Source organism: Drosophila novamexicana, unplaced genomic scaffold, assembly GCF_003285875.2.
Source record: "Drosophila novamexicana strain 15010-1031.04,08,12 unplaced genomic scaffold, DnovRS2.1 tig00000770-arrow-pilon, whole genome shotgun sequence".
In the NCBI taxonomy this organism is placed as follows: domain Eukaryota; kingdom Metazoa; phylum Arthropoda; class Insecta; order Diptera; family Drosophilidae; genus Drosophila; species Drosophila novamexicana.
In genome coordinates this window covers 2,928,005-2,945,619 of record NW_020824821.1, presented here as the reverse complement: position 1 = coordinate 2,945,619, position 17,615 = coordinate 2,928,005, and the positions used below count along the sequence as shown (strand labels likewise).

The window sequence follows — 17,615 nt, the reverse complement described above, 5'->3', positions numbered from 1 at the left end:
GGATTTTGCACAAATACAATATACCCTTTACCCATTTTTAAGGGGTTCAGGGTATAAAAATAAATTCCAAGCCAAGGCTTGAACCAAAATAATGTGGAAAAGTCGATTCACAAACCGAATCCCAAAACACGAACTTGGTTCGAAGCGTCAAACCAATGAAATCTTATTTCTTGATTTGCAGCCATTTGTTTAAATTAACTTTTTATGAGTATTTTTGCATTAACATCTTTTGTTTTGTAACATTCGACTACGTCCGAGTCCATCATTAAACAGAGCTTAAATGTTTGATGATGTTTGCCCGTCTACCTGAGGAGAAGCCGTCGCCAGGTTGCATAAATGCACTCAGCTGTCATTAGTTGCGCCATCAAGCTCCTCCTGCATTTCCTGCTGCTCCCCCTGCTGCTGTGGCACCTTAAGCTTGGCCAGCACACGCTTAGAGCGCATTATATGGAATTTACGCATGGACTCCAGTTGCTCCAGTGTCAGTTGCATGTTGTGTTTGCGTTGTGCGTGCAGGCGCAGTCTGCAACAGAGATTACAAATTAATAGTAGGAAGGCAAATGAGGGAGGGATAACAGGACTGACTTGTAACGAGCCGGAAATCCTTGCTGACAGACATTGCACTCGAATGGCATCTCGGTGTGAGTGCATTCGTGATTGCGCAGTGCCGAAGATGAGGTAAACAGCTTGCCACAACTGCCAAATTGGCAGAGAAAACGTGCGCTGCCGTGCTGCACCTGCTGATGGACAGTCAGGTGGGAGCGTTGCGCAAACTTGCGATCGCACTGATCACAGTCAAAGGGAAAGAAACCGTTGTGATAGCGCATGTGAATTTCAAGACCCTTGGCAATGGCAAATACCTTACCGCAGATGGTGCAGGCGCTGCCCGACTTCTTGTGCTGCGTATCCACGTGCACCTTGAGCGCCTGCTGGGTGAGATAAAAGCGATCGCAGACGTTGCACTTGAAGTGCGGCCGATCCGATAGATGTATGAGCTGATGCTTCAGCATGTGCGAATGATTGCGAAACGGTTTCTTGCAGAACTGGCAGCTAAATGGGCCCAAGAAACGTTGGCGGGGAATAACATCATTAGCCGTGCGGAAGGCTATGTTTGTGGCAGTGCTCATAGTTTCCGGTTCACTGGCCGATTGGTCTGCAGCCGGTTCCTCCAGCTCCACATCGCTTAAGGTATCTTCTATAACATGCGGATCTTCTACTAAATGTTTATCAAACTCTATGGCCAGCACATGTTCCTCGCCATCCTTGTTGTCTTTGTCGATCTGTTCGGAGTGCTCTTCCTTTTCAGCTTCACTGTGCATGTTTTTTAAGTGCTTGTTTGCTAACGCAACTTTTTTGTAGAAATCATATGCCCACTGTAGCTCCACACCGCAGTGCTTGCACAATTTGTGGGGCTCATGCTCCCCGCAGTCCAGCAGATTGTCCTTTGTACATATCTCATAGCAATCGTAATATGTAAGTTGTGCGTCCTCGTCATATATCAAATTCATGTCTAGCATCTGGGCGCGATGCGGCTGCTCAAGACAAACGCGACAGCAGTTGCCCAAATCTTCAATCAAGATTGCAGCAATAGCCACAGTCATTACAATTTAAAATAAAAAAAGGAGCTTTAAGCGCGGACTTTAAATTGCGAATATAAACAAACTTTCGGGCAAAGGAGACCAAACACAGCGCAGCTCTTAGAGATGTGCAAAAACAATGGTCTTCGTAACAAAACGTATCGAAAAGTAATATCGAAATAAAAATCACAGTTTTCGAATATTCACAGCTCACCACTAACTATAGTCGATAGCAATAACCCTCAACTGCATCGTTTTTGAGGGGGTCACACTGGTACCGGCTTATGTTTTGACATTCAATCGACGATTTAAATCCCTGTGCAGCCACCCAACAATCATAATGGAGATTGAGCCTAGGACGACATTGGTACCCGATTTGGAGCATCCAGATGACGGCCAGTACATTTGGCTGCCAATTCTAGTGCTATTGGGAGTTATTGTGCTCGCGGGTCTGGTAACTTTTACTTTTACCATCTTATCTCTATTGATATTTGTACAACTGCATTTCCCTTATTTGCATATGCGTTTATACAAACCACATTAAGGTTTATGCCATGTCACGTAGCCGTCGTTCACTCAACTGCGTTTACTTCAAACGTCGCAGTGCCACGCGTAATGGCTACGCCAATGTCGACGAAGAGGATTCAGATGTATCCATGGTTGGTGCAGATGATTTTGGAGAATCAAATGCCATAACAAGTCTCCTGGATGCTCGCTTACATATAGGACCTGTGTGTACTATTCGTTTGTCTTTATATAGTCTATGTTAACTGTATTTATTAACAGCGATCCGAGGGTAATCGACAGTCGAGCCAATTACACCTTGATGCAGATGACATCGCCTTGCGTACCTAGCTGAGGGATTTCCCACAGTGCTTTAACAGAGGACAATCGCTTCCAAATTAAGGGAAACAAAAGACTAATTACTGGCTTACATTGTTGCATACACACTTTCATTTTATTGTCTACGTTATCTTTTGCTGTTAACGTCAGCTTAAAGTGAAGCGTAACTAATACGCCTTGTCTAAACGTGCTAGACATTTGTACATTTCTTAAAAATATGTGCCTATTTTCGCTGTTAATCAACGGTATTAGCGGCGTCTAATAGACGCGTTGTTAGATCATAAAAACCAAAGAAAAATGCACCGCCCAGTGTTATCCAGAGCACGCGTGGCACAATGCCGGCAAACAAACTAGAATAGATAATAAATATACATACGAACGAAACACAATAACTATATCATTCGTATAATGTTTACCCGCTGATGCCGCGCTCCATATAAATGCCATGCAGTACAGCTGGTATGGTGCGCCGCCGCGCCAAGCTCTCCCGATCTGCGAGCATTATGCGCGTCTTGACCACATCCAGCGGCGTTGTTAAACCAGCCGCAATGCCACCCGCAACGGCGCCACACAGAGCAACAGAGAAGGGTGTCGAGTCATAGCCCGTCACTGGCGTCCACTGTAGCTTAAAGTATTCCCACAACGGGAACTGTATGAAACTGAAAGGGATTTCACGCATGATCGTTGAACCAAAGCCTCGATAGAGTCCACGTCGCAGACCCTCAGTGCTATAGGCGCGCAATAGAATTTGCAGCGCCGTCTGGTGCTGTTTGTGGCCCAAAAGCGTTTGGGAACGTTGTTTGGCAATTTCTACAGGTACACGTATGAGGCAGGCGAGCTATGAGAGATGCAGAGGATAGCTTAATAAAGTTCTTTGAGCCAACTGCAGCTACTTACCACTTCCGCGCTAGAGGCAGCTGCCATGTGAACAAAAGGTGAATCTTTGGTGTTGCTCACGGAGCTCAGCAGCTGCTTGCCACACTCGTATGTGCAAAAGAATAAGGCGGCAGTGGGTGCGCTGCCAGCTGCCGCTGGCGCCAAGCCTTTGTATATGCCACGAAAGCCGCCGGCGCGCCAGAAACCCAATTCGCTTTGTAAACGCGTCTTAACCGTATCGATTGGAAAGAGTGCAATATCCACAACAAATCCCGCGACGCCACCAGCCTAAAATGCATAAACATAACAGATTGAATTTGTATTTGATATCATGTAACAACTTACGATAAGCGCGTGCAGAAATGTCAGCTTGGAGACCGGCTCCTGCATATCGATTTGCGCCGGAATTGCAGCGGGCGCTAGTTCCGCTGTCATTTGTTAGTATAGTGTTTAGCAATTGGTTGTCCTATAAACACATGCTGCAACTCAGTTGTTTTTATTTAAAAACAAACTCCAAACGAATGTGGTTGTTAACGTAACCGCAACATCAGGAAATAATACACCAGCGCGCCGAAGATTGCATACGCTTCGGCATACATGAAGGTATTGTGTGTGCTTGTACAAATAAAATAAAAGTGTTTAAATTTAATTACAAAAAGATTTATCACTATTACTTTAATTGCTTTAATTACTGAAGTCTTAATAGAGCGCATTAAATGAGCATGCGTTTTTTCTAATCGAGATTTCTACTGAATATATTGACAACTATAAATAGTCATTTAGAAATTTGTTTTTTAATGCGCACATTCGCTTCAAATTAAATACAAAATAAATTCGTTTAAAACATTTAGGTGTACTTTTTAATATAATTTTACAAGTTGTTACAAACGTAATGACAGCCACATAATTCTCTTCCAAATTTAAAGAATATTTATGACGTCACGGATTTGCGCCAGTGCTGCCAAGTCGATAGCTCATTTGTTTACGAATCGATAATTTTGCTTTATTCATAACGAAAAAATATCGCTTCGCAAACATATGGTTTTGCGTTTTGGCCGTGGTTACTGACAGCAATAAGAAAAGGGTTGAGCAGCTTTGCACGGCGCACTTGAAAAGGCAAATAAATCACAGAACGAAACATGGCCATACGTTTGACGCACAGATTACTGCAGGCCCAGGTGCCGTTTCTGACGCGCGTAAGTTGTGACCAGTAGACCAGTCCCCTAGTTGACCAACGGAGCGGCTGGCCAAGAAAATTACATAATGTGCTGACTGTGGAGCATGGATAAAAACTGAACTGAGAATTCAATTTTGCGACCTTTGCAGGGCTATCCGCTGCTCGTGACTAAGGAGAAGACCGAGGATGTGGCTCATACGAAATCTAAGTTGCAAAGGAAACTAACGGTACATTTTTGAGGTTATAGAACTAATATATGTATTAGTAACTGCATCTGCTGCTGCTCCACCAGGGCACCGATATACCCTCGGCGCAATATGGCGGTCGCCATGGAGTCACTATGCTGCCTGGCGGCGGCATTGGGCCAGAATTGATGGGCTATGTGCGTGAAATCTTTAGGTACTGTGGCGCACCCATTGATTTTGAGGTAATCGACATCGATCCCTCCACCGAGGGTAACGATGATCTGGAGTATGCGATCACCTCCATCAAGCGTAATGGCGTTGCGCTCAAGGGAAACATTGAGACCAAGTCACATAGCCTGGATGAAACTTCACGCAATGTGGCTATACGTAATGAGCTGGATCTCTACGTGAATGTCGTGCACTGCAAATCATATCCAGGCATTCCTGCTCGTCACAAGGACGTTGACATTGTTCTCATCCGCCAAAACACGGACGGTGAGTATGCCATGCTGGAGCACGAGTCTGTCCAAGGCGTTGTGGAGAGCATGAAGGTGGTGACTATCGACAATGCTGAGCGTGTGGCACGGTATGCCTTCGAGTTTGCGCGCCAGAACAATCGCAAGCGCGTGACAACCGTACACAAGGCGAACATCATGAAGCTCTCGGACGGTCTCTTCCTGGATGTGGCCAATCGTGTGCACAAAGATTATCCGGAGATAGAGCACAACAACATGATCATTGACAATACTTGCATGCAGGCTGTTTCGAATCCGCATCAGTTTGATGTCATGAATATGACCAATTTGTATGGCACCATTGTGTCGAATGTGCTTTGTGGATTGATTGGCGGCGCCGGCCTCATCTCTGGACGCAACTATGGCGATCACGTGAGTATCGTAGTTTAGTGTTATGTATATGGTTTATAGTTTGTTTTGCTTTTAGTTTGCTGTCTTTGAGCCCGGCACCCGTAACACTGGCACTGCTATTGCTGGCAAGAATATTGCCAATCCCGTGGCCATGATCAATGCCAGCATTGATATGTTGAATCATTTGGGTCACAAGGATCATGCCAAGGTTATCTATGATGCCACCTACCATACGATTGTCAATGATGCCATACGCACGCCAGGTTTGATATATGAAAAGCAAGTCGGTGTCGAATTTTGAATGTCAATTCCAAGCTGCCTTATTTGGAATTTGGTTCAATTCTGCACAGGCCTATTCAACATTATAAAACTCGATATTTTATAACATTACCTTTCCTCTCCATATAGATCTGGGCGGCACTAACAGCAGCACCGACGTAGTTGAGAACATACTCAAGATCTTGAGTACAAAGCGTGTCAATTGGTAAAATAATTAACCTGAATTTAACATTTAAGCATATTTGTTTTTGAGAGAGCAGGAGACGTTCGCTTCAGTTGGCGCTCTCCTTTAGTGCTGTATTTAGTCGTATAGAGTATCTATATGTACCATCTATTCGCTTATCCTATTTACTTCACTGTTACACGATGCTGTTAAATGCTGCGCCTATTTTGTTTGTATTATTTAATAATTTCATGCTCTTTTGTATTATTTTCACTTCAACTTGAACAGAACTGTAAGTGTTATACGTAACTTTGCTGTTAAAACTGTTATACTTAACTGTATCTAACCCCAAACCCCAAACACAAACACGAAATTTACTAATTTTATAACAACATATGTTTTGCCTTAAGTTGTTTTATGTTCTTTTTTTTATCGATTCTAAGTAGTAGTATTACCCGTAGTGCCCACAACACACACAAACACACAGAAACACTCACACGTATGTAGCTGCGTCAACACCATTGTATTCCTTTTGAATGTATACCCAAAGTATTTATATGTGCAAATCTAACCGACATATTTACATTTATTTTTCTACTCCCCAAAAATACCATGCTTAACCGTTCCACAGGCCACATGGAAACTATTTCAACCAGTCTTAGGCACCCTTTCCGCATACGAAAAGTCAAAGCCATACTAAACCGCAAACAAATTAAAAAAAAACCCAAACAAATAAAATTTCATATTAACCCTGAATTAAGCCAATCAGAGCCAACTGTTAAAACGAATTATTTCACCCTTAAGCCAATGCATAAAGCGGTTATTGTGATGTCAATAAATATAATTAGAAGCAATCCATTTATTTATTTACGTGGTCAAAATCAAAACATTTGCGCTGCTTTACCAAACAAATCTCCCCCCGGGCTAAGTGTTATGTGTTCTGTGCACCTCCGATGTTCAAAGTTGTATACTACAGGTAATATGCATTTTAATGGCAGAACACTATATATATATTGACTATATAATATGATACTTTATTTACTAGCATCTAACTCATTTTATTTGTTCTATTTCACAGAATTTCTTACGCTCAGCAATGTTTTGAACATGACCGACTTTGACTCTTTAATTTGTTCACCCATTAGGCATATACATAATCCTTAAGCAAAAACAATTCAACCTACTCTATTTTGCAAGTTTTGAAGGTGTACAGTGAAGTCATATAATTGTTTATTACAAACATAATTATGATAATATTAAATTAAATTCAGACAAAATGTATTATTCTGTTCGAATATTTATTAAATAACGAAAATAACAAATTCCTCAAATTTATGAGTTTTATTATCGAAAAAATATAGAAGTATACTTCAATTTCATATTACAGTCAATTCTCTGCGAAGGAACAAACCCAAAACTCGAAATTCGCATGTGCGGCCAAATGTTAACGATCGGCACACAAGGGTTAAGACTCAGCTGTTACGAGCCCTTAGGCACTACAATAGAGTATAGAATCAAGAAAATCGCGAATTTCCCATAAGTAGCAACCGATCAGAGCTAAACTCCTACGAATGATGCTCATTTCATTTGAATATGTTGAAATCCCTATTAAAATGTGGACAAAAGGCATACAAGGGCTAATACCCATTAGCTGCGGCAAAATATCCATCCAATTTTAACAATGGGTTAATCTTTGTATACATCAATACAAACACAAAAACATTTGCTAGTTTCGGTCACTTTATATCAGAAAATTTTGTTTTTATTTAACCTTAAAAAAAAACGTCGACAAATAAATCAAGAGACCTCCACAGATATAGTAGCCGCTTAGAAACGCAGCTTCTGGAAGAACCACTTGTTCTTGCCCTCTTTGTACACCGACTCGAATTTGACGCGAGTCTGGAAACGATGCGTCTTGCGCTTAACGGGATCCTTTAGATCCTTGGGCGACAGTTTCTCGAAGCTGATGTCATGCGCTGTGTAGCGTGTGGGCATCAGATGGTTGTAGTTCAGGCTCTTCAGGAAGGGCTTGATCTTGGACTTCTTCTTCAACTTGTTCTTGCCCATCTTCTTGGTCACCTTGCGTGGGTATCTGTCGATGCCGGCAACGAGCGCATGACCGAAGGGCTTCTCCGGCGTACCATCATCGGAGGTCTTCACAATGATGGCCTTGCGGCCGGCGTAACGTCCACTAAGGACGATTACGATTTTGCCCTGTTTCATAATTTTCCTCATCTTGGCGGCTGTACAAGCAAACGAGTCGAATCCATTGATGTTGTTGTTGGCAGCGATGTAGACGTTAGCATCGAGAGACATGCAAAGTAAATGTAAAATAAATGCAAGGAATTAGCACAAAATCACTTTTATGTCGTTCATAGCACTTAAACAAATGTTGTCAACCAATTATTTGCACTAGCATGTAATTTTTTAATATCATTATTCAATAAGAATATTTTAATTTGTTTCGCTATTTTCACAATTCTTTTGCGTGACCAAAATATGTTTGAGTTAGACAATATTTGTATACAGGCATAGTTTACACTATTATCATTTCATTTGTCCTTGTAATAATTGACGTTGTTTTGATAATACACCAAACTTATAAGATTTTTTTTTAGGCATAGTTTTAACGCGAACTTACAGGTCTGTTCGCTGACCGGAAAAGAAAGAAAAGAGTGACAGCTACGCTGACAGTTGGCAGCACGCTTGGCGTTGCCACTTAGGGCTGTTTTATCGATTGCAAAGATCTGGCAGCGCTTAAAATAAAACGCTAGTTCACGCACAACAGTTGCTAAACAGTTGAGTTGCTTAAAACAGTGTAATAGATTGTTCTATATTTTTAAATAGAAAGTTTTATGTATGCAAGATGCAGCTAATCTCATATTATTTTTAAAGTACTGTTTAGTAAGTTGCAGCAAATCCTTTATTATATTTATTCAAGTGTAAAGCCTTACCTCACCTCGATCATTTAAGAAAAAGTGAGTGCTTCATTCTATTGCGAATATTACAAGAAATATTATGAGTAAACAAAAACAAAAGATTTAGGTGTAATTAACAGCTTAAGGCAAAAAATAACTATATATACTCCATGCCTGTTGAAACATGACTGCCCGTTCACATGCCGTTGCGAAACACCATTATGACGCTAACTTTATCCAAGCGATTTTTAATGTTGTAACGACTGCCTGTAAGAGAATTTATTAAAGAAATATTTTATATGTGTGGGGTAGTTACTTGGCAAATGGTTACCCTTTTTAATTTCTATAGTATCTCCCGTGTACAATATATCTTGGTAGCTCTCCTTCGAGTTCGGGTTGATAATCTCAAACCCAAATTGGCCGTGAAGCGCCACAAAACGCTGTGGCAGAAAGACACAAAATTATACTTTATTAAATTAATTATTTTATAAAAACGCACCAATGTGTTAGTCTTGGCGCGTTTCAAGCCGCGTTGTTGCAACGGCTGGAAGCGCATATAGCCCATGGAGTAGAGATCGTCGGTATGATAGAAGGCATACTCAATGCCGTCAATCTTCGAGAAGTGTAAGTTGGCTGCACGTGCTGCAAGCAACAAATAATATTAATTATGAATTATGATACATATATAGTCATATAGATTAGTAACCTACAAACGGTCATGGAATCGGTCTTGATTTCGCTAACTTCACTGGTGTCTGGCAGCACATCCCTGTCGCCACATAGCCAGGCCATTAGGGTTTCCGATGATTGCTCGTTCGACTGATTGCGGAGCGGGGCAACTGGTGGCAAGTCAGGCGTTTGTTCCAAGTCCGGCATAGTGATCTCCTGTTCTTCCGTTTGAGCAACTGTAGCGTTATCTTGCTTCTTCTTGCTACCTTTCTTGGATTTAGTTGTTTCATTTAACTGCTTAGCGCTAGCCACGGCTGGCGTCCTCTTTTTGCGGTCACTTCTTTTAGGCTCAGCTGGCTGCGCTACTGGCACATCATCCGCCTCTTCTTGTTCGGTTATGCCGCTAAGACGGCTTATGCCTGAAATGGCATCCGCATCGCTTGATTCGCTGTTCTGATGCTGCAGTGGCGCCCGCTTGCGCTTGCCACTCGTACCGCTGGTTGGAGTAGCTGCTGCATTGCGCGGCGTGCTGCTGGACAAAGGTGGTCTTTTCATCAAGGAATTGCCGCCAGCTGCAGCTGCTCGCTTCTTCGGCTTGCTGGCCTTTAATGGGGGCTCAAACGTTTTGCGCATAAACATGAAGGGATCGCTTATGGTGTGCACCCAAGTGTTGCAGAGCTGCACCTGCCCGCGTCTGGAACGACGCACTCCGGCTATGGCAGAGAGCGAGTGAAAAATACGTTAATAATTGCTTTTATTCATAAAGTACTTGTGCTTACTTGTGTTGGCATCGGCTTCGTCTTCATTCTCACCCGACGGCAGCGTCTCGTTGGCTAGATTAATGCGCAGATTACTTAGTTGTCGCTCCAGATAACTCTTTTGATTACGCTTGGCACGTGGCGCTGGCGCCGTTGGTTTCTTAAAGACATCGTCTGAAAGCGGCGGTTTCTGTGCTTGTTGTTCCTGAATGGCGGTTTCCTGTTGCTCCTGCAGGTGCTCTTGTTGGCGAGTTTCCTGCTGTTGCTCTTTTTGCTGTTGCTCCTGCTGGTGCTTCTCCTTTTGCTGCTGCTCCAGTAAAAACTTCTCTTTCTGCTGCTCCTCTTTTTGATGTTTCGCATGCTTCTTTTCCTGCTGCTGTTTTGCCTGCTCCTTTTCCTGTTGCAGCTTCTCCGCCTGCTTTCTCTCCCTCTGCCTTACCTGCTGCTGACTTTCCTCCTCCGCGTGCTGTATCTGCTTGAGCTGCCTCTCTTTCTCCTTCTGCTGCTTTTCCTGCTTGCTCCGCTGCCTAGAAGTATTCAGCCGCAGAGATTTTTGCGCGGCTCTGCTAGTGCTTGGCTGATCACTTGTCATAGTCTCCTCCAGCGTTGACGGCTGAGTTGTGGGAGCTTGCTCTATCAACTTTTCAATATGTGAATTAAACTCTGATGGAGGCATCAGTTGTTGCTCCTGCAGCTGCAACTCTTCCTCTACTTCTGTTACAGGCACATCATTGAAAGCCAATGGTGGTGTTGTTAGTACGGGCTCAAGCAGCTGCTGCTGTTTCCGCTGCCTGGACTTGGATCTGCGAAACTGTGCGGGTGGCGTGCAGACAGCCTGCAGCTCATCCTCCTCGCTCTGTTTAGAGGGAAGATTGGTTATAAAATAATTTGTAATCATTTTGCTTAAGCAATTACCGTTGAAGGTTCTCGATGCCTGGAGCGCAAGCGTCGCAATGGCTGTTGCTGTCTTGTCGGCTTTTGATGGTGCAGCGCCTGTATTAAGCTGTTCCTGAATTCGGCAGGCGGCGCCGCTGGCGAAATGGATGCCGCCTCAAATGTTTGCTAAAAGATAAAGAGTTATGAAGTTGGGAAAAAATGTAAGCCCAGTTGAAATACAAAATTCTTACCATAAGCGTTTTATGGCGACTAAGGCGCGAGCGTCTCTGATGCTGCCTAGAGCTTTCTTGATCGGATTCCAGCATGGTGCTGTCCCTAAAGCCTATAGGCGGTGCAGCCGGCGACAAAATAGAAGATGCAGCAGACAGAGATTCATTCTCGGATGCGGGTACAGTTGTTGTCGTTGAGTTTGTGCGTGGCGGGGGCCCAGCTGGCTCGTTCGGCTCTTCGAGATTACGTCGCAATATCTCCCATTCAATGTGCTGGTCCAAAACCAGCTGCTGCTCTGTGGGCTGCTCTCGATGACCGTTCACTGGATGCTGCCTGCCCAAGGAGTTGCGTTTGCGTAAATCCATAATCTCATAATTGCTCATGCGCGCCAGCTCGAAGGCAAACTGTTCGCCATTGATGGCCGGTTGGGAGGGTTTATTGAGCACCGTTTGGCGCTGCATATTTTTGCCACGCTGACGTGAGTTCCTGGTACGTGAACGATGCAAATCGAGCAGCTGCACAGAGCTCTCTACATGTTGCACACGCTTGCGTAAATTACGTTGCCGGGTGGAGCTGCCACCGGTGGACGCTAGATTTAAGGGCGCCCCACTTGCCTGCCGCTCGTCGGCGCTCTCGTCATCGGTCATGATGTCATCCTGCAAGGCAGGCGGACTGCGGGAGGTTTGCATGCTGCGACTGGCCATTGTTGAAACCGGCGCGTCCACTTGAGCGGCTGCATCCACATGCGCTGCAGCTGGCTTCGTGAGCATTGAGGCCATGGGCATAATCACAAAAGGCGCCACCAACGCATTGCTGGACATATTTTGCAGCATATTCTGCATCGGCTGAGACTGCGTTTCGGGCACAATGTACTCCAGTTCGGGCTGCGTGTGCGGCAACGTAATACGCGATGGCGTATCTTGCGCTAGTAATTCCAATCTAGCTGCTGACAATGTTGCCTGCTCTCTCGTACGCACGCGCGACTGTCTAAGCGAATTGTTATAAATAGAGTTATGGGAACTACTGTTACGCGAGGGCGACAACAGCAATTGACCCGGCTCAGGACCAAGTTCTACAGTGTAGGTGCGTCGCTTGACGGCGCTATTATCGGGCGTCGTGGAACGCTGCGATGCGAGCGCCATAGAGTGCTGCGAGTTGGAGGCGGCGTGCGATAGCAGCTCGTCATTTTGTTCCACGTGTGGCACAGCCTGCAATACTGCTGGAGCCACTGATGCTTCTCTTTGTGTTGGCTGTTCCGGCCCGGCTGCGGTTTGCTTTTCCGAAGCGGGCGTGCTGTTCACGGTGGGTAGCTGTTAAAGCACATTAATTAGCAGGCAAAAATTTGTGTTACTCTAAAGGCTTACAAAATCTGAGTCGTTGGACGAGGCATTGTTGAATTCCTTTAGCAAGTCGCGACGTCCACAGCTGCGTGAGCGTCGATGTATGGCCACGCGACGCAATCGATCCGAGCCAGGCACATGAACGCCGCTGCGTCGAGTGGTGGATCTGCGAGGAGAGGTAATTTGAGACGCTGGCGCTGGCGGCGTCGGGGGTGCTGCATTTTCTGGGTGGTTTGAAACAAGTGAAGCGTTTTCAAACGTTTTCGTTTCAGCTGCCGTAGGGGGTTGGTTGGTAATCTCGCGCAGGGGCTGCTCTTTGGCTGCTGCCGTTTCCTTACCAGCAGCCGGTTGCGGTTTTGACGGCAATTTAACCAAATCCACATCGAAATCAAATGTGATGTCAAGGTCGCCAAGGACGAAAGGTGTGTTGCTCTGCGGCTTTGGTGCAGTCTTTTGCTTAAGGAAAGCGGCTAAGCGATCCGCATAGGTTTCGCTCTCGTTCAATATCTCCTCCAGCTCGCGCATTGTATTATCGCTAATTTTAGGCCTGCAAGCACATAAACATTATATTTGTTTTCATTTTAAAGTAACTTTTCCAATTGCCCTCACATTTTGCAGGCCGTTTTTAAAATATTTGTTGCAGTTTGCTTTTTTTTTTTACTTTTCAAACATTTTGTTTCAGCGATTACAACAAAATGATGCGCGCAGCTCTAAAGTGCCGTTGTCCAACACTGAAAACAGCCAGAGGCATTCAATTTAATGATTTGATACAGTGGCAGCCTCGTCGCCTTCGTTTCAAATGAGCAGTAAATTGGGAATCTATATAAAATAGCATTAAAATTATTAAGGAACAGTTGGCTTAATATTCGCATACACACATATAATCGAGGCATTAAATAGATTTTTGTGTAAAATGTGTGTTGCAATGTGTTGCTGTCGACGATCTGGCAGCACTAGTCTGAAACTCACGCGTTCGCCGTGTGTAACAGTTAAACAACAGTTGAGTATTTCAAATCAATGTAGCATTGATAACAAAATATATGATTTTATTAATTGCTAACTTGTTTACAAAAAGACTATATACTAATCATTGCAATGTGTATTCTATTACTATTCTCTCTGATAATAGTAGAAGAAATGCTCAGTTCTATTTCTTTTTTTGTATAATCTTAAAAGTATTGCGTCTGTTAATGATATAGCTGAGCGCAGCTGCGACGGTTGTTACGCCTGTTAAATACCAAAGTCCATGCAACGCCGGATGATCTATGGAGTTAAATGTGAGAATAATACTTCTAAGAACATTATTTTGATATGGCCTACCAATATAATTCCATATGGGCGCACCCAGACTAATGCCAATTGTGGCCAACTGCACGCCAGTGTTCACCTTGCTGATAAATGTAGGTTCTAATTGGGCGGTCACATGGGTGGCATCAAAATAGCGTGAGAACGTTTTCTGCAAGAGAAATAGACATAATTGAGTTTTTAAAATTGGTAGTATATACTTGAAAGCGGTTTACGGGGGGTGGGAGACTTATGTAACGAATGACGAAACCAGCGGCAATTAGGAACACATCCCGGAACACAACAACACCGGCTAGCCACATGGGCAGCAACTCGCTGTAGCACAATGAAATGACCAAGGAACCCATAAGTAGCTTATCAGCCATGGGATCCAGAAAGGAGCCGGCTTTGCTTGCCTGTGAAGGCCAACGGCGCGCAATCTGACCATCAAGCTAGAGAGAGTACATATTAAATATAGTCTCATAGCAGCTAAAAACAAAAACCCACCAGATCTGTTATACCAGCGACGACAAGCAGGCTCATTCCCATCGTAAAGTCCCCTTGGACAATAACATAGCCAATATAGGGCGAGAGTATGGCACGACTTATGGTCAGCATATTCGGTATGGTCATGATGTTCTCCCGCTCCTCGCGTATCTCGACAATCTTCTCGCGCACTCGCTCCTGCACCTTGTGACGCGCCTCTCGTATATCATCGACCAGGAAGTTCTTGCGCTCTATAAACTCGGCGCGCTGCTTATCGATGACACCTTGAAGCAAATCCCGTCCTTGCAGTGTGCGCAAATGCAGCGACTGCTTCTTGGCGTCGGCATAGAGCCGCAGCCTAGCCACATCCCAATTGCGGCGCTGATTGATGTCCAGAAAGGAGATGCGTATAAAGCCGGTTGCAGCGGCATAGCGATTCAGGCAGTTGACAAAACTGCTGCCGCCTACACCAAGCACATGCTTCAGTGTTGTTGCGGCTCCATGGTGTAGACCACCGGCGCTGAGCGGACGATGCATTTGCCGGAAGACAATGGCGGGCAGCATTTCGTTGGCTCGGCTAACAATTCCTCAAATTTAGCGGAATTTAAATACTTATTTACGCACTACAAATACAAACAAATTCGAGTTAATTTTAGTAGTCGAGCGGCCTTGAACGGGTGCTCCCCCCTTGGACCAATAGGTAACAATATCATACCATTTGATGTCCGCGGGCTGCCTAAATAATTGGGGGCAGTACAAACACAGCTTGTGTGTACGAGCCTCGGGTCAAAAGTTACATGAATTAAAATTTTAAACAATAATTTAATGAATCGAATGTTGCTTTTTATTACACAAGACGGACGCGAGGGGTTGCCACGTAATTTGCAAGTGCTGCCAGCTGGTCTTAGTATGCTAAGGTGGCAGCACTACGCAGATACGGCGACTGACGCTTGGCGCGCACGTTTCAAATTGTGGAAACTGAAGTATGAACTTTTAATCATAATGGGCTTTATTTTGTTTATAAAGGCTATTTTTTAAGCAATTTTCTTTTAACAAAAAGCAGACATTAAGGCCAGGCAAAGCAAAAAAGACAGACATGCATATTTAAGGCTCTTTTTTTTCTTATTAATAAGCCCATTCAGCCGCAGAGGACAAGACGACCAGCCGCAACTGAACTGTACTTGTCAGTCATTAAATTGGATTAAATTTAATTATGCGTTCACTTGCCAAAAAAGGCCACTGACAAGCGCCTTGGATATGCAAATGAATTCGCGGTAAACGTTTATTACTTTATATAAACATCAGCAGCTGCTCGACCATGGCCATGGCCTTATCCTTAGCTTTATCAACGCAGCCGCAGCTAATGAATTAAGTGAAAGTAGCGCAAAGAATCTTCGTAGCCATTAACGAGTGCCAATAAGGTTGAGACTGAACAAACAGCTGCTCATTTATTTAAATGCTATCAGGCGTCGTTTTTAACCCTCAATGCATTTGGTGACAAATGCATTCACACACATAAACACACACACGCTTGTAAATATGCGTTTTTGAGTGTATTACAGAAAAGCAAATACAGCACATAAAAAATTAAAAATGCAGCTGCACGCTTGTACATATGCTCAATTAAAAATCAGAGCGCATCGCTGAAATGGCATCCATTAAATATTAACACAATATGGCATCGCCCGTGGCGTTGCTTCCGCTGACGACACGCCTCGGGATGCCTCTTAACTTAATAATTACGACAAGGACAAGGCGACAAGAGTAGCATGCCAAAGAAATTGCACGCCTTGAGGCCTTGCCAGATAGTTAAGTAGCGCTGTCGCTGTCTCTTTTTGACGCTCTCACCAACAGCATTACAAATAAAGTGCAACAGCAACAAGAGGAACAGCAACAACAACCACAACAACAATTTCATGGCATTGGAGCTATTATTTTGCATGGACAAAAGCATATTAATTTTTGACATCCTGTGATTCCTGCCACTGAGTAGCTGCATGCAATCAGCTATTACCAGCTGAAGGTGTGAGCGAAAGAGGGCGTGCAACAGATAGAGCAGCCGTAGCATACGAAATTTTCAATTAAGTTGGCAGCGTTGGTTTAAAAATTCTTAAAGTGTGGGTTTAAGTAAAATCATAACAATTGGAATAGTTATTAATACTATTGTTTGTCATTTTAAAACTGATATATATATTTGCTTTACATAATTTAGTTCTCTATATACTTAATTTTACACCTAATTTCTAAAATACTCTATTTATAATTGTTATGGGTTTAAAATGAGTTCTCAAAGATATATTTTTGTTGCAAGTAATATATGCTATATTGCAAGTATATAGTATCATAGCATTATGCAATATAAGAAGTAGGTACAGCTTCTATAATCTTATATTTATATCGAGTCGGATTTGAATGTTTTTAAGCTTTAAGTATAATATATGTATATATCATTTACTGATCCTTTTAACATTTATCTAAGTGCATTACTCTGCCGGCATTGAAAACTTAGCTTTTGCCGCTTATTAACTTTATTATACATTTTTTGTCCCCCTTATTGCGTTTCATTAATCAAAAGTAATTTGCCGGCTCTTCAGATGGAAAACGGCAGCCACCTGCCAGCCAAGATGGCGAAAATGTCAGCGGCAGTAATAATGGCTGCCATTTTGCATGCCGAACGGAAATACGCTATGCGTGTGTGTGTGTGTGTGTGTGTGTGTGTGTGTGTGTGTGTGTGTGTGTGTGTGTGTGTGTGTGTGTGTATGTGTGTGTGTGTGTGTGTGTATGTGTGTGTGTGTGTGTGTGTGTGTGTGTGTGTGTGTGTGTGTGTGTGTGTGTGTGTGTGTGTGTGTGTGTGTGTGTGTGTGTGTGTGTGTGTGTGTGTGTGCGTGTGTGTGTGCATGTGCGAGTGCTGCTAATTAACTGTTTTACATTAAGTGGCCATAAAGGCAGAGACTGCTGACGCATTTTAGTCTATTTTAATGTGGCCACACAAATGGCAGGCGTGATCGACTTGGACAATGGGCAGGAGCAGCATTAAACATCGCCCATGGCTTATTGCCCATTGGCCATTAGCCTGGTTGTCTTTCC

At 43.6% G+C, this 17,615-nt stretch overlaps 7 protein-coding genes across 13 annotated transcripts; 2 read left to right on the top strand and 5 right to left on the bottom strand.

Moving 5' to 3' along the window:
* Window positions 1-202: 202 nt before the first annotated feature.
* On the bottom strand, window positions 203-1,727 carry LOC115763900 (zinc finger protein 2 homolog). 3 transcript variants are annotated; one of them, XM_030706686.1, is made up of 3 exons: window positions 866-1,727; window positions 586-785; window positions 365-523 (listed from the first exon to the last, which is right to left on the bottom strand). In XM_030706686.1, exons 1-3 carry the CDS (start codon window positions 1,599-1,601, stop codon window positions 455-457), a joined length of 1,005 nt encoding a protein of 334 aa, XP_030562546.1. In that variant the 5' UTR covers window positions 1,602-1,727; the 3' UTR covers window positions 365-454. The 3 variants fall into 3 exon arrangements, with proteins under 3 accessions (XP_030562544.1, XP_030562545.1, XP_030562546.1); XM_030706684.1 differs by having other exon boundaries at window positions 203-523; window positions 586-1,727; XM_030706685.1 differs by having other exon boundaries at window positions 203-785.
* Window positions 1,728-1,836: 109 nt separating this feature from the next.
* LOC115763904 lies at window positions 1,837-2,442 on the top strand. Its single transcript, XM_030706689.1, has 3 exons — window positions 1,837-2,031; window positions 2,123-2,308; window positions 2,364-2,442. Exons 1-3 carry the CDS (start codon window positions 1,918-1,920, stop codon window positions 2,430-2,432), a joined length of 369 nt encoding a protein of 122 aa, XP_030562549.1. The 5' UTR covers window positions 1,837-1,917; the 3' UTR covers window positions 2,433-2,442.
* A 192-nt stretch (window positions 2,443-2,634) lies between these two features.
* LOC115763902 (S-adenosylmethionine mitochondrial carrier protein homolog) lies at window positions 2,635-4,107 on the bottom strand. Its single transcript, XM_030706687.1, has 4 exons — window positions 3,642-4,107; window positions 3,318-3,584; window positions 2,837-3,258; window positions 2,635-2,770 (listed from the first exon to the last, which is right to left on the bottom strand). Exons 1-4 carry the CDS (start codon window positions 3,729-3,731, stop codon window positions 2,656-2,658), a joined length of 894 nt encoding a protein of 297 aa, XP_030562547.1. The 5' UTR covers window positions 3,732-4,107; the 3' UTR covers window positions 2,635-2,655.
* A 232-nt stretch (window positions 4,108-4,339) lies between these two features.
* On the top strand, window positions 4,340-7,297 carry LOC115763899 (isocitrate dehydrogenase [NAD] subunit gamma, mitochondrial). 2 transcript variants are annotated; one of them, XM_030706682.1, is made up of 7 exons: window positions 4,340-4,492; window positions 4,623-4,700; window positions 4,766-5,545; window positions 5,601-5,787; window positions 5,933-6,008; window positions 6,598-6,942; window positions 7,045-7,297. In XM_030706682.1, exons 1-6 carry the CDS (start codon window positions 4,436-4,438, stop codon window positions 6,626-6,628), a joined length of 1,209 nt encoding a protein of 402 aa, XP_030562542.1. In that variant the 5' UTR covers window positions 4,340-4,435; the 3' UTR covers window positions 6,629-6,942; window positions 7,045-7,297. The 2 variants fall into 2 exon arrangements, with proteins under 2 accessions (XP_030562542.1, XP_030562543.1); XM_030706683.1 differs by lacking the exon at window positions 6,598-6,942 and having other exon boundaries at window positions 4,342-4,492.
* Window positions 7,298-7,688: 391 nt separating this feature from the next.
* On the bottom strand, window positions 7,689-8,228 carry LOC115763903 (60S ribosomal protein L27). The gene has a single exon (XM_030706688.1). The coding sequence runs from the start codon at window positions 8,199-8,201 to the stop codon at window positions 7,794-7,796; it is 408 nt and encodes a 135-aa protein (XP_030562548.1). The 5' UTR covers window positions 8,202-8,228; the 3' UTR covers window positions 7,689-7,793.
* Window positions 8,229-8,890: 662 nt separating this feature from the next.
* On the bottom strand, window positions 8,891-13,535 carry LOC115763832 (mediator of RNA polymerase II transcription subunit 15-like). Of its 2 annotated transcripts, XM_030706591.1 has the most exons (9): window positions 13,368-13,526; window positions 12,783-13,305; window positions 11,439-12,728; window positions 11,227-11,373; window positions 10,333-11,167; window positions 9,595-10,266; window positions 9,384-9,526; window positions 9,216-9,324; window positions 8,891-9,151 (listed from the first exon to the last, which is right to left on the bottom strand). In XM_030706591.1, coding segments are annotated over exons 1-9 (3,792 nt in total). In that variant the 5' UTR covers window positions 13,370-13,526; the 3' UTR covers window positions 8,891-9,080. The 2 variants fall into 2 exon arrangements, with proteins under 2 accessions (XP_030562451.1, XP_030562452.1); XM_030706592.1 differs by lacking the exons at window positions 8,891-9,151; window positions 9,216-9,324 and having other exon boundaries at window positions 9,404-9,526; window positions 9,591-10,266; window positions 13,368-13,535.
* A 252-nt stretch (window positions 13,536-13,787) lies between these two features.
* On the bottom strand, window positions 13,788-15,400 carry LOC115763694 (probable cardiolipin synthase (CMP-forming)). Of its 3 annotated transcripts, none has more exons than XM_030706379.1 (5): window positions 15,244-15,399; window positions 14,550-15,151; window positions 14,264-14,494; window positions 14,079-14,214; window positions 13,788-14,021 (listed from the first exon to the last, which is right to left on the bottom strand). In XM_030706379.1, the coding sequence occupies exons 2-5, from the start codon at window positions 15,090-15,092 to the stop codon at window positions 13,906-13,908; spliced, it is 1,026 nt and encodes a 341-aa protein (XP_030562239.1). In that variant the 5' UTR covers window positions 15,093-15,151; window positions 15,244-15,399; the 3' UTR covers window positions 13,788-13,905. The 3 variants fall into 3 exon arrangements, with proteins under 3 accessions (XP_030562239.1, XP_030562240.1, XP_030562241.1); XM_030706380.1 differs by having other exon boundaries at window positions 14,279-14,494; window positions 15,244-15,398; XM_030706381.1 differs by lacking the exon at window positions 14,264-14,494 and having other exon boundaries at window positions 15,244-15,400.
* Between the last annotated feature and the right edge of the window lie 2,215 nt (window positions 15,401-17,615).

Excerpts from the sequence above, each read along its gene's own strand:
- LOC115763900 (XM_030706684.1), bottom strand. The coding sequence starts at position 1,601 with ATGACTGTGGCTATTGCTGCAATCTTGATTGAAGATTTGGGCAACTGC. Across the intron at positions 524-585 it reads GGATTTCCGGCTCGTTACAA|ACTGCGCCTGCACGCACAAC; the intron begins GTCAGTCCTGTT and ends TCTCTGTTGCAG.
- LOC115763902 (XM_030706687.1), bottom strand. The coding sequence starts at position 3,731 with ATGACAGCGGAACTAGCGCCCGCTGCAATTCCGGCGCAAATCGATATG. Across the intron at positions 3,259-3,317 it reads CTGCCTCTAGCGCGGAAGTG|CTCGCCTGCCTCATACGTGT; the intron begins GTAAGTAGCTGC and ends CATCTCTCATAG. Across the intron at positions 2,771-2,836 it reads ATGGAGCGCGGCATCAGCGG|TTTGTTTGCCGGCATTGTGC; the intron begins GTAAACATTATA and ends TATCTATTCTAG.
- LOC115763903 (XM_030706688.1), bottom strand. The coding sequence starts at position 8,201 with ATGAGGAAAATTATGAAACAGGGCAAAATCGTAATCGTCCTTAGTGGA.
- LOC115763832 (XM_030706591.1), bottom strand. Across the intron at positions 12,729-12,782 it reads CGTCCAACGACTCAGATTTT|CTACCCACCGTGAACAGCAC; the intron begins GTAAGCCTTTAG and ends GTGCTTTAACAG. Across the intron at positions 9,527-9,594 it reads GACCGATTCCATGACCGTTT|CACGTGCAGCCAACTTACAC; the intron begins GTAGGTTACTAA and ends TGTTGCTTGCAG.
- LOC115763694 (XM_030706379.1), bottom strand. The coding sequence starts at position 15,092 with ATGCTGCCCGCCATTGTCTTCCGGCAAATGCATCGTCCGCTCAGCGCC. Across the intron at positions 14,495-14,549 it reads TCGCTGGTATAACAGATCTG|CTTGATGGTCAGATTGCGCG; the intron begins GTGGGTTTTTGT and ends TACTCTCTCTAG. Across the intron at positions 14,215-14,263 it reads CCCCCGTAAACCGCTTTCAA|AAAACGTTCTCACGCTATTT; the intron begins GTATATACTACC and ends TTTCTCTTGCAG.
- LOC115763904 (XM_030706689.1), top strand. The coding sequence starts at position 1,918 with ATGGAGATTGAGCCTAGGACGACATTGGTACCCGATTTGGAGCATCCA. Across the intron at positions 2,032-2,122 it reads TTATTGTGCTCGCGGGTCTG|GTTTATGCCATGTCACGTAG; the intron begins GTAACTTTTACT and ends AACCACATTAAG. Across the intron at positions 2,309-2,363 it reads CTCGCTTACATATAGGACCT|CGATCCGAGGGTAATCGACA; the intron begins GTGTGTACTATT and ends ATTTATTAACAG.
- LOC115763899 (XM_030706682.1), top strand. The coding sequence starts at position 4,436 with ATGGCCATACGTTTGACGCACAGATTACTGCAGGCCCAGGTGCCGTTT. Across the intron at positions 4,701-4,765 it reads AGTTGCAAAGGAAACTAACG|GGCACCGATATACCCTCGGC; the intron begins GTACATTTTTGA and ends CTGCTCCACCAG. Across the intron at positions 5,788-5,932 it reads TGATGCCATACGCACGCCAG|ATCTGGGCGGCACTAACAGC; the intron begins GTTTGATATATG and ends CTCTCCATATAG.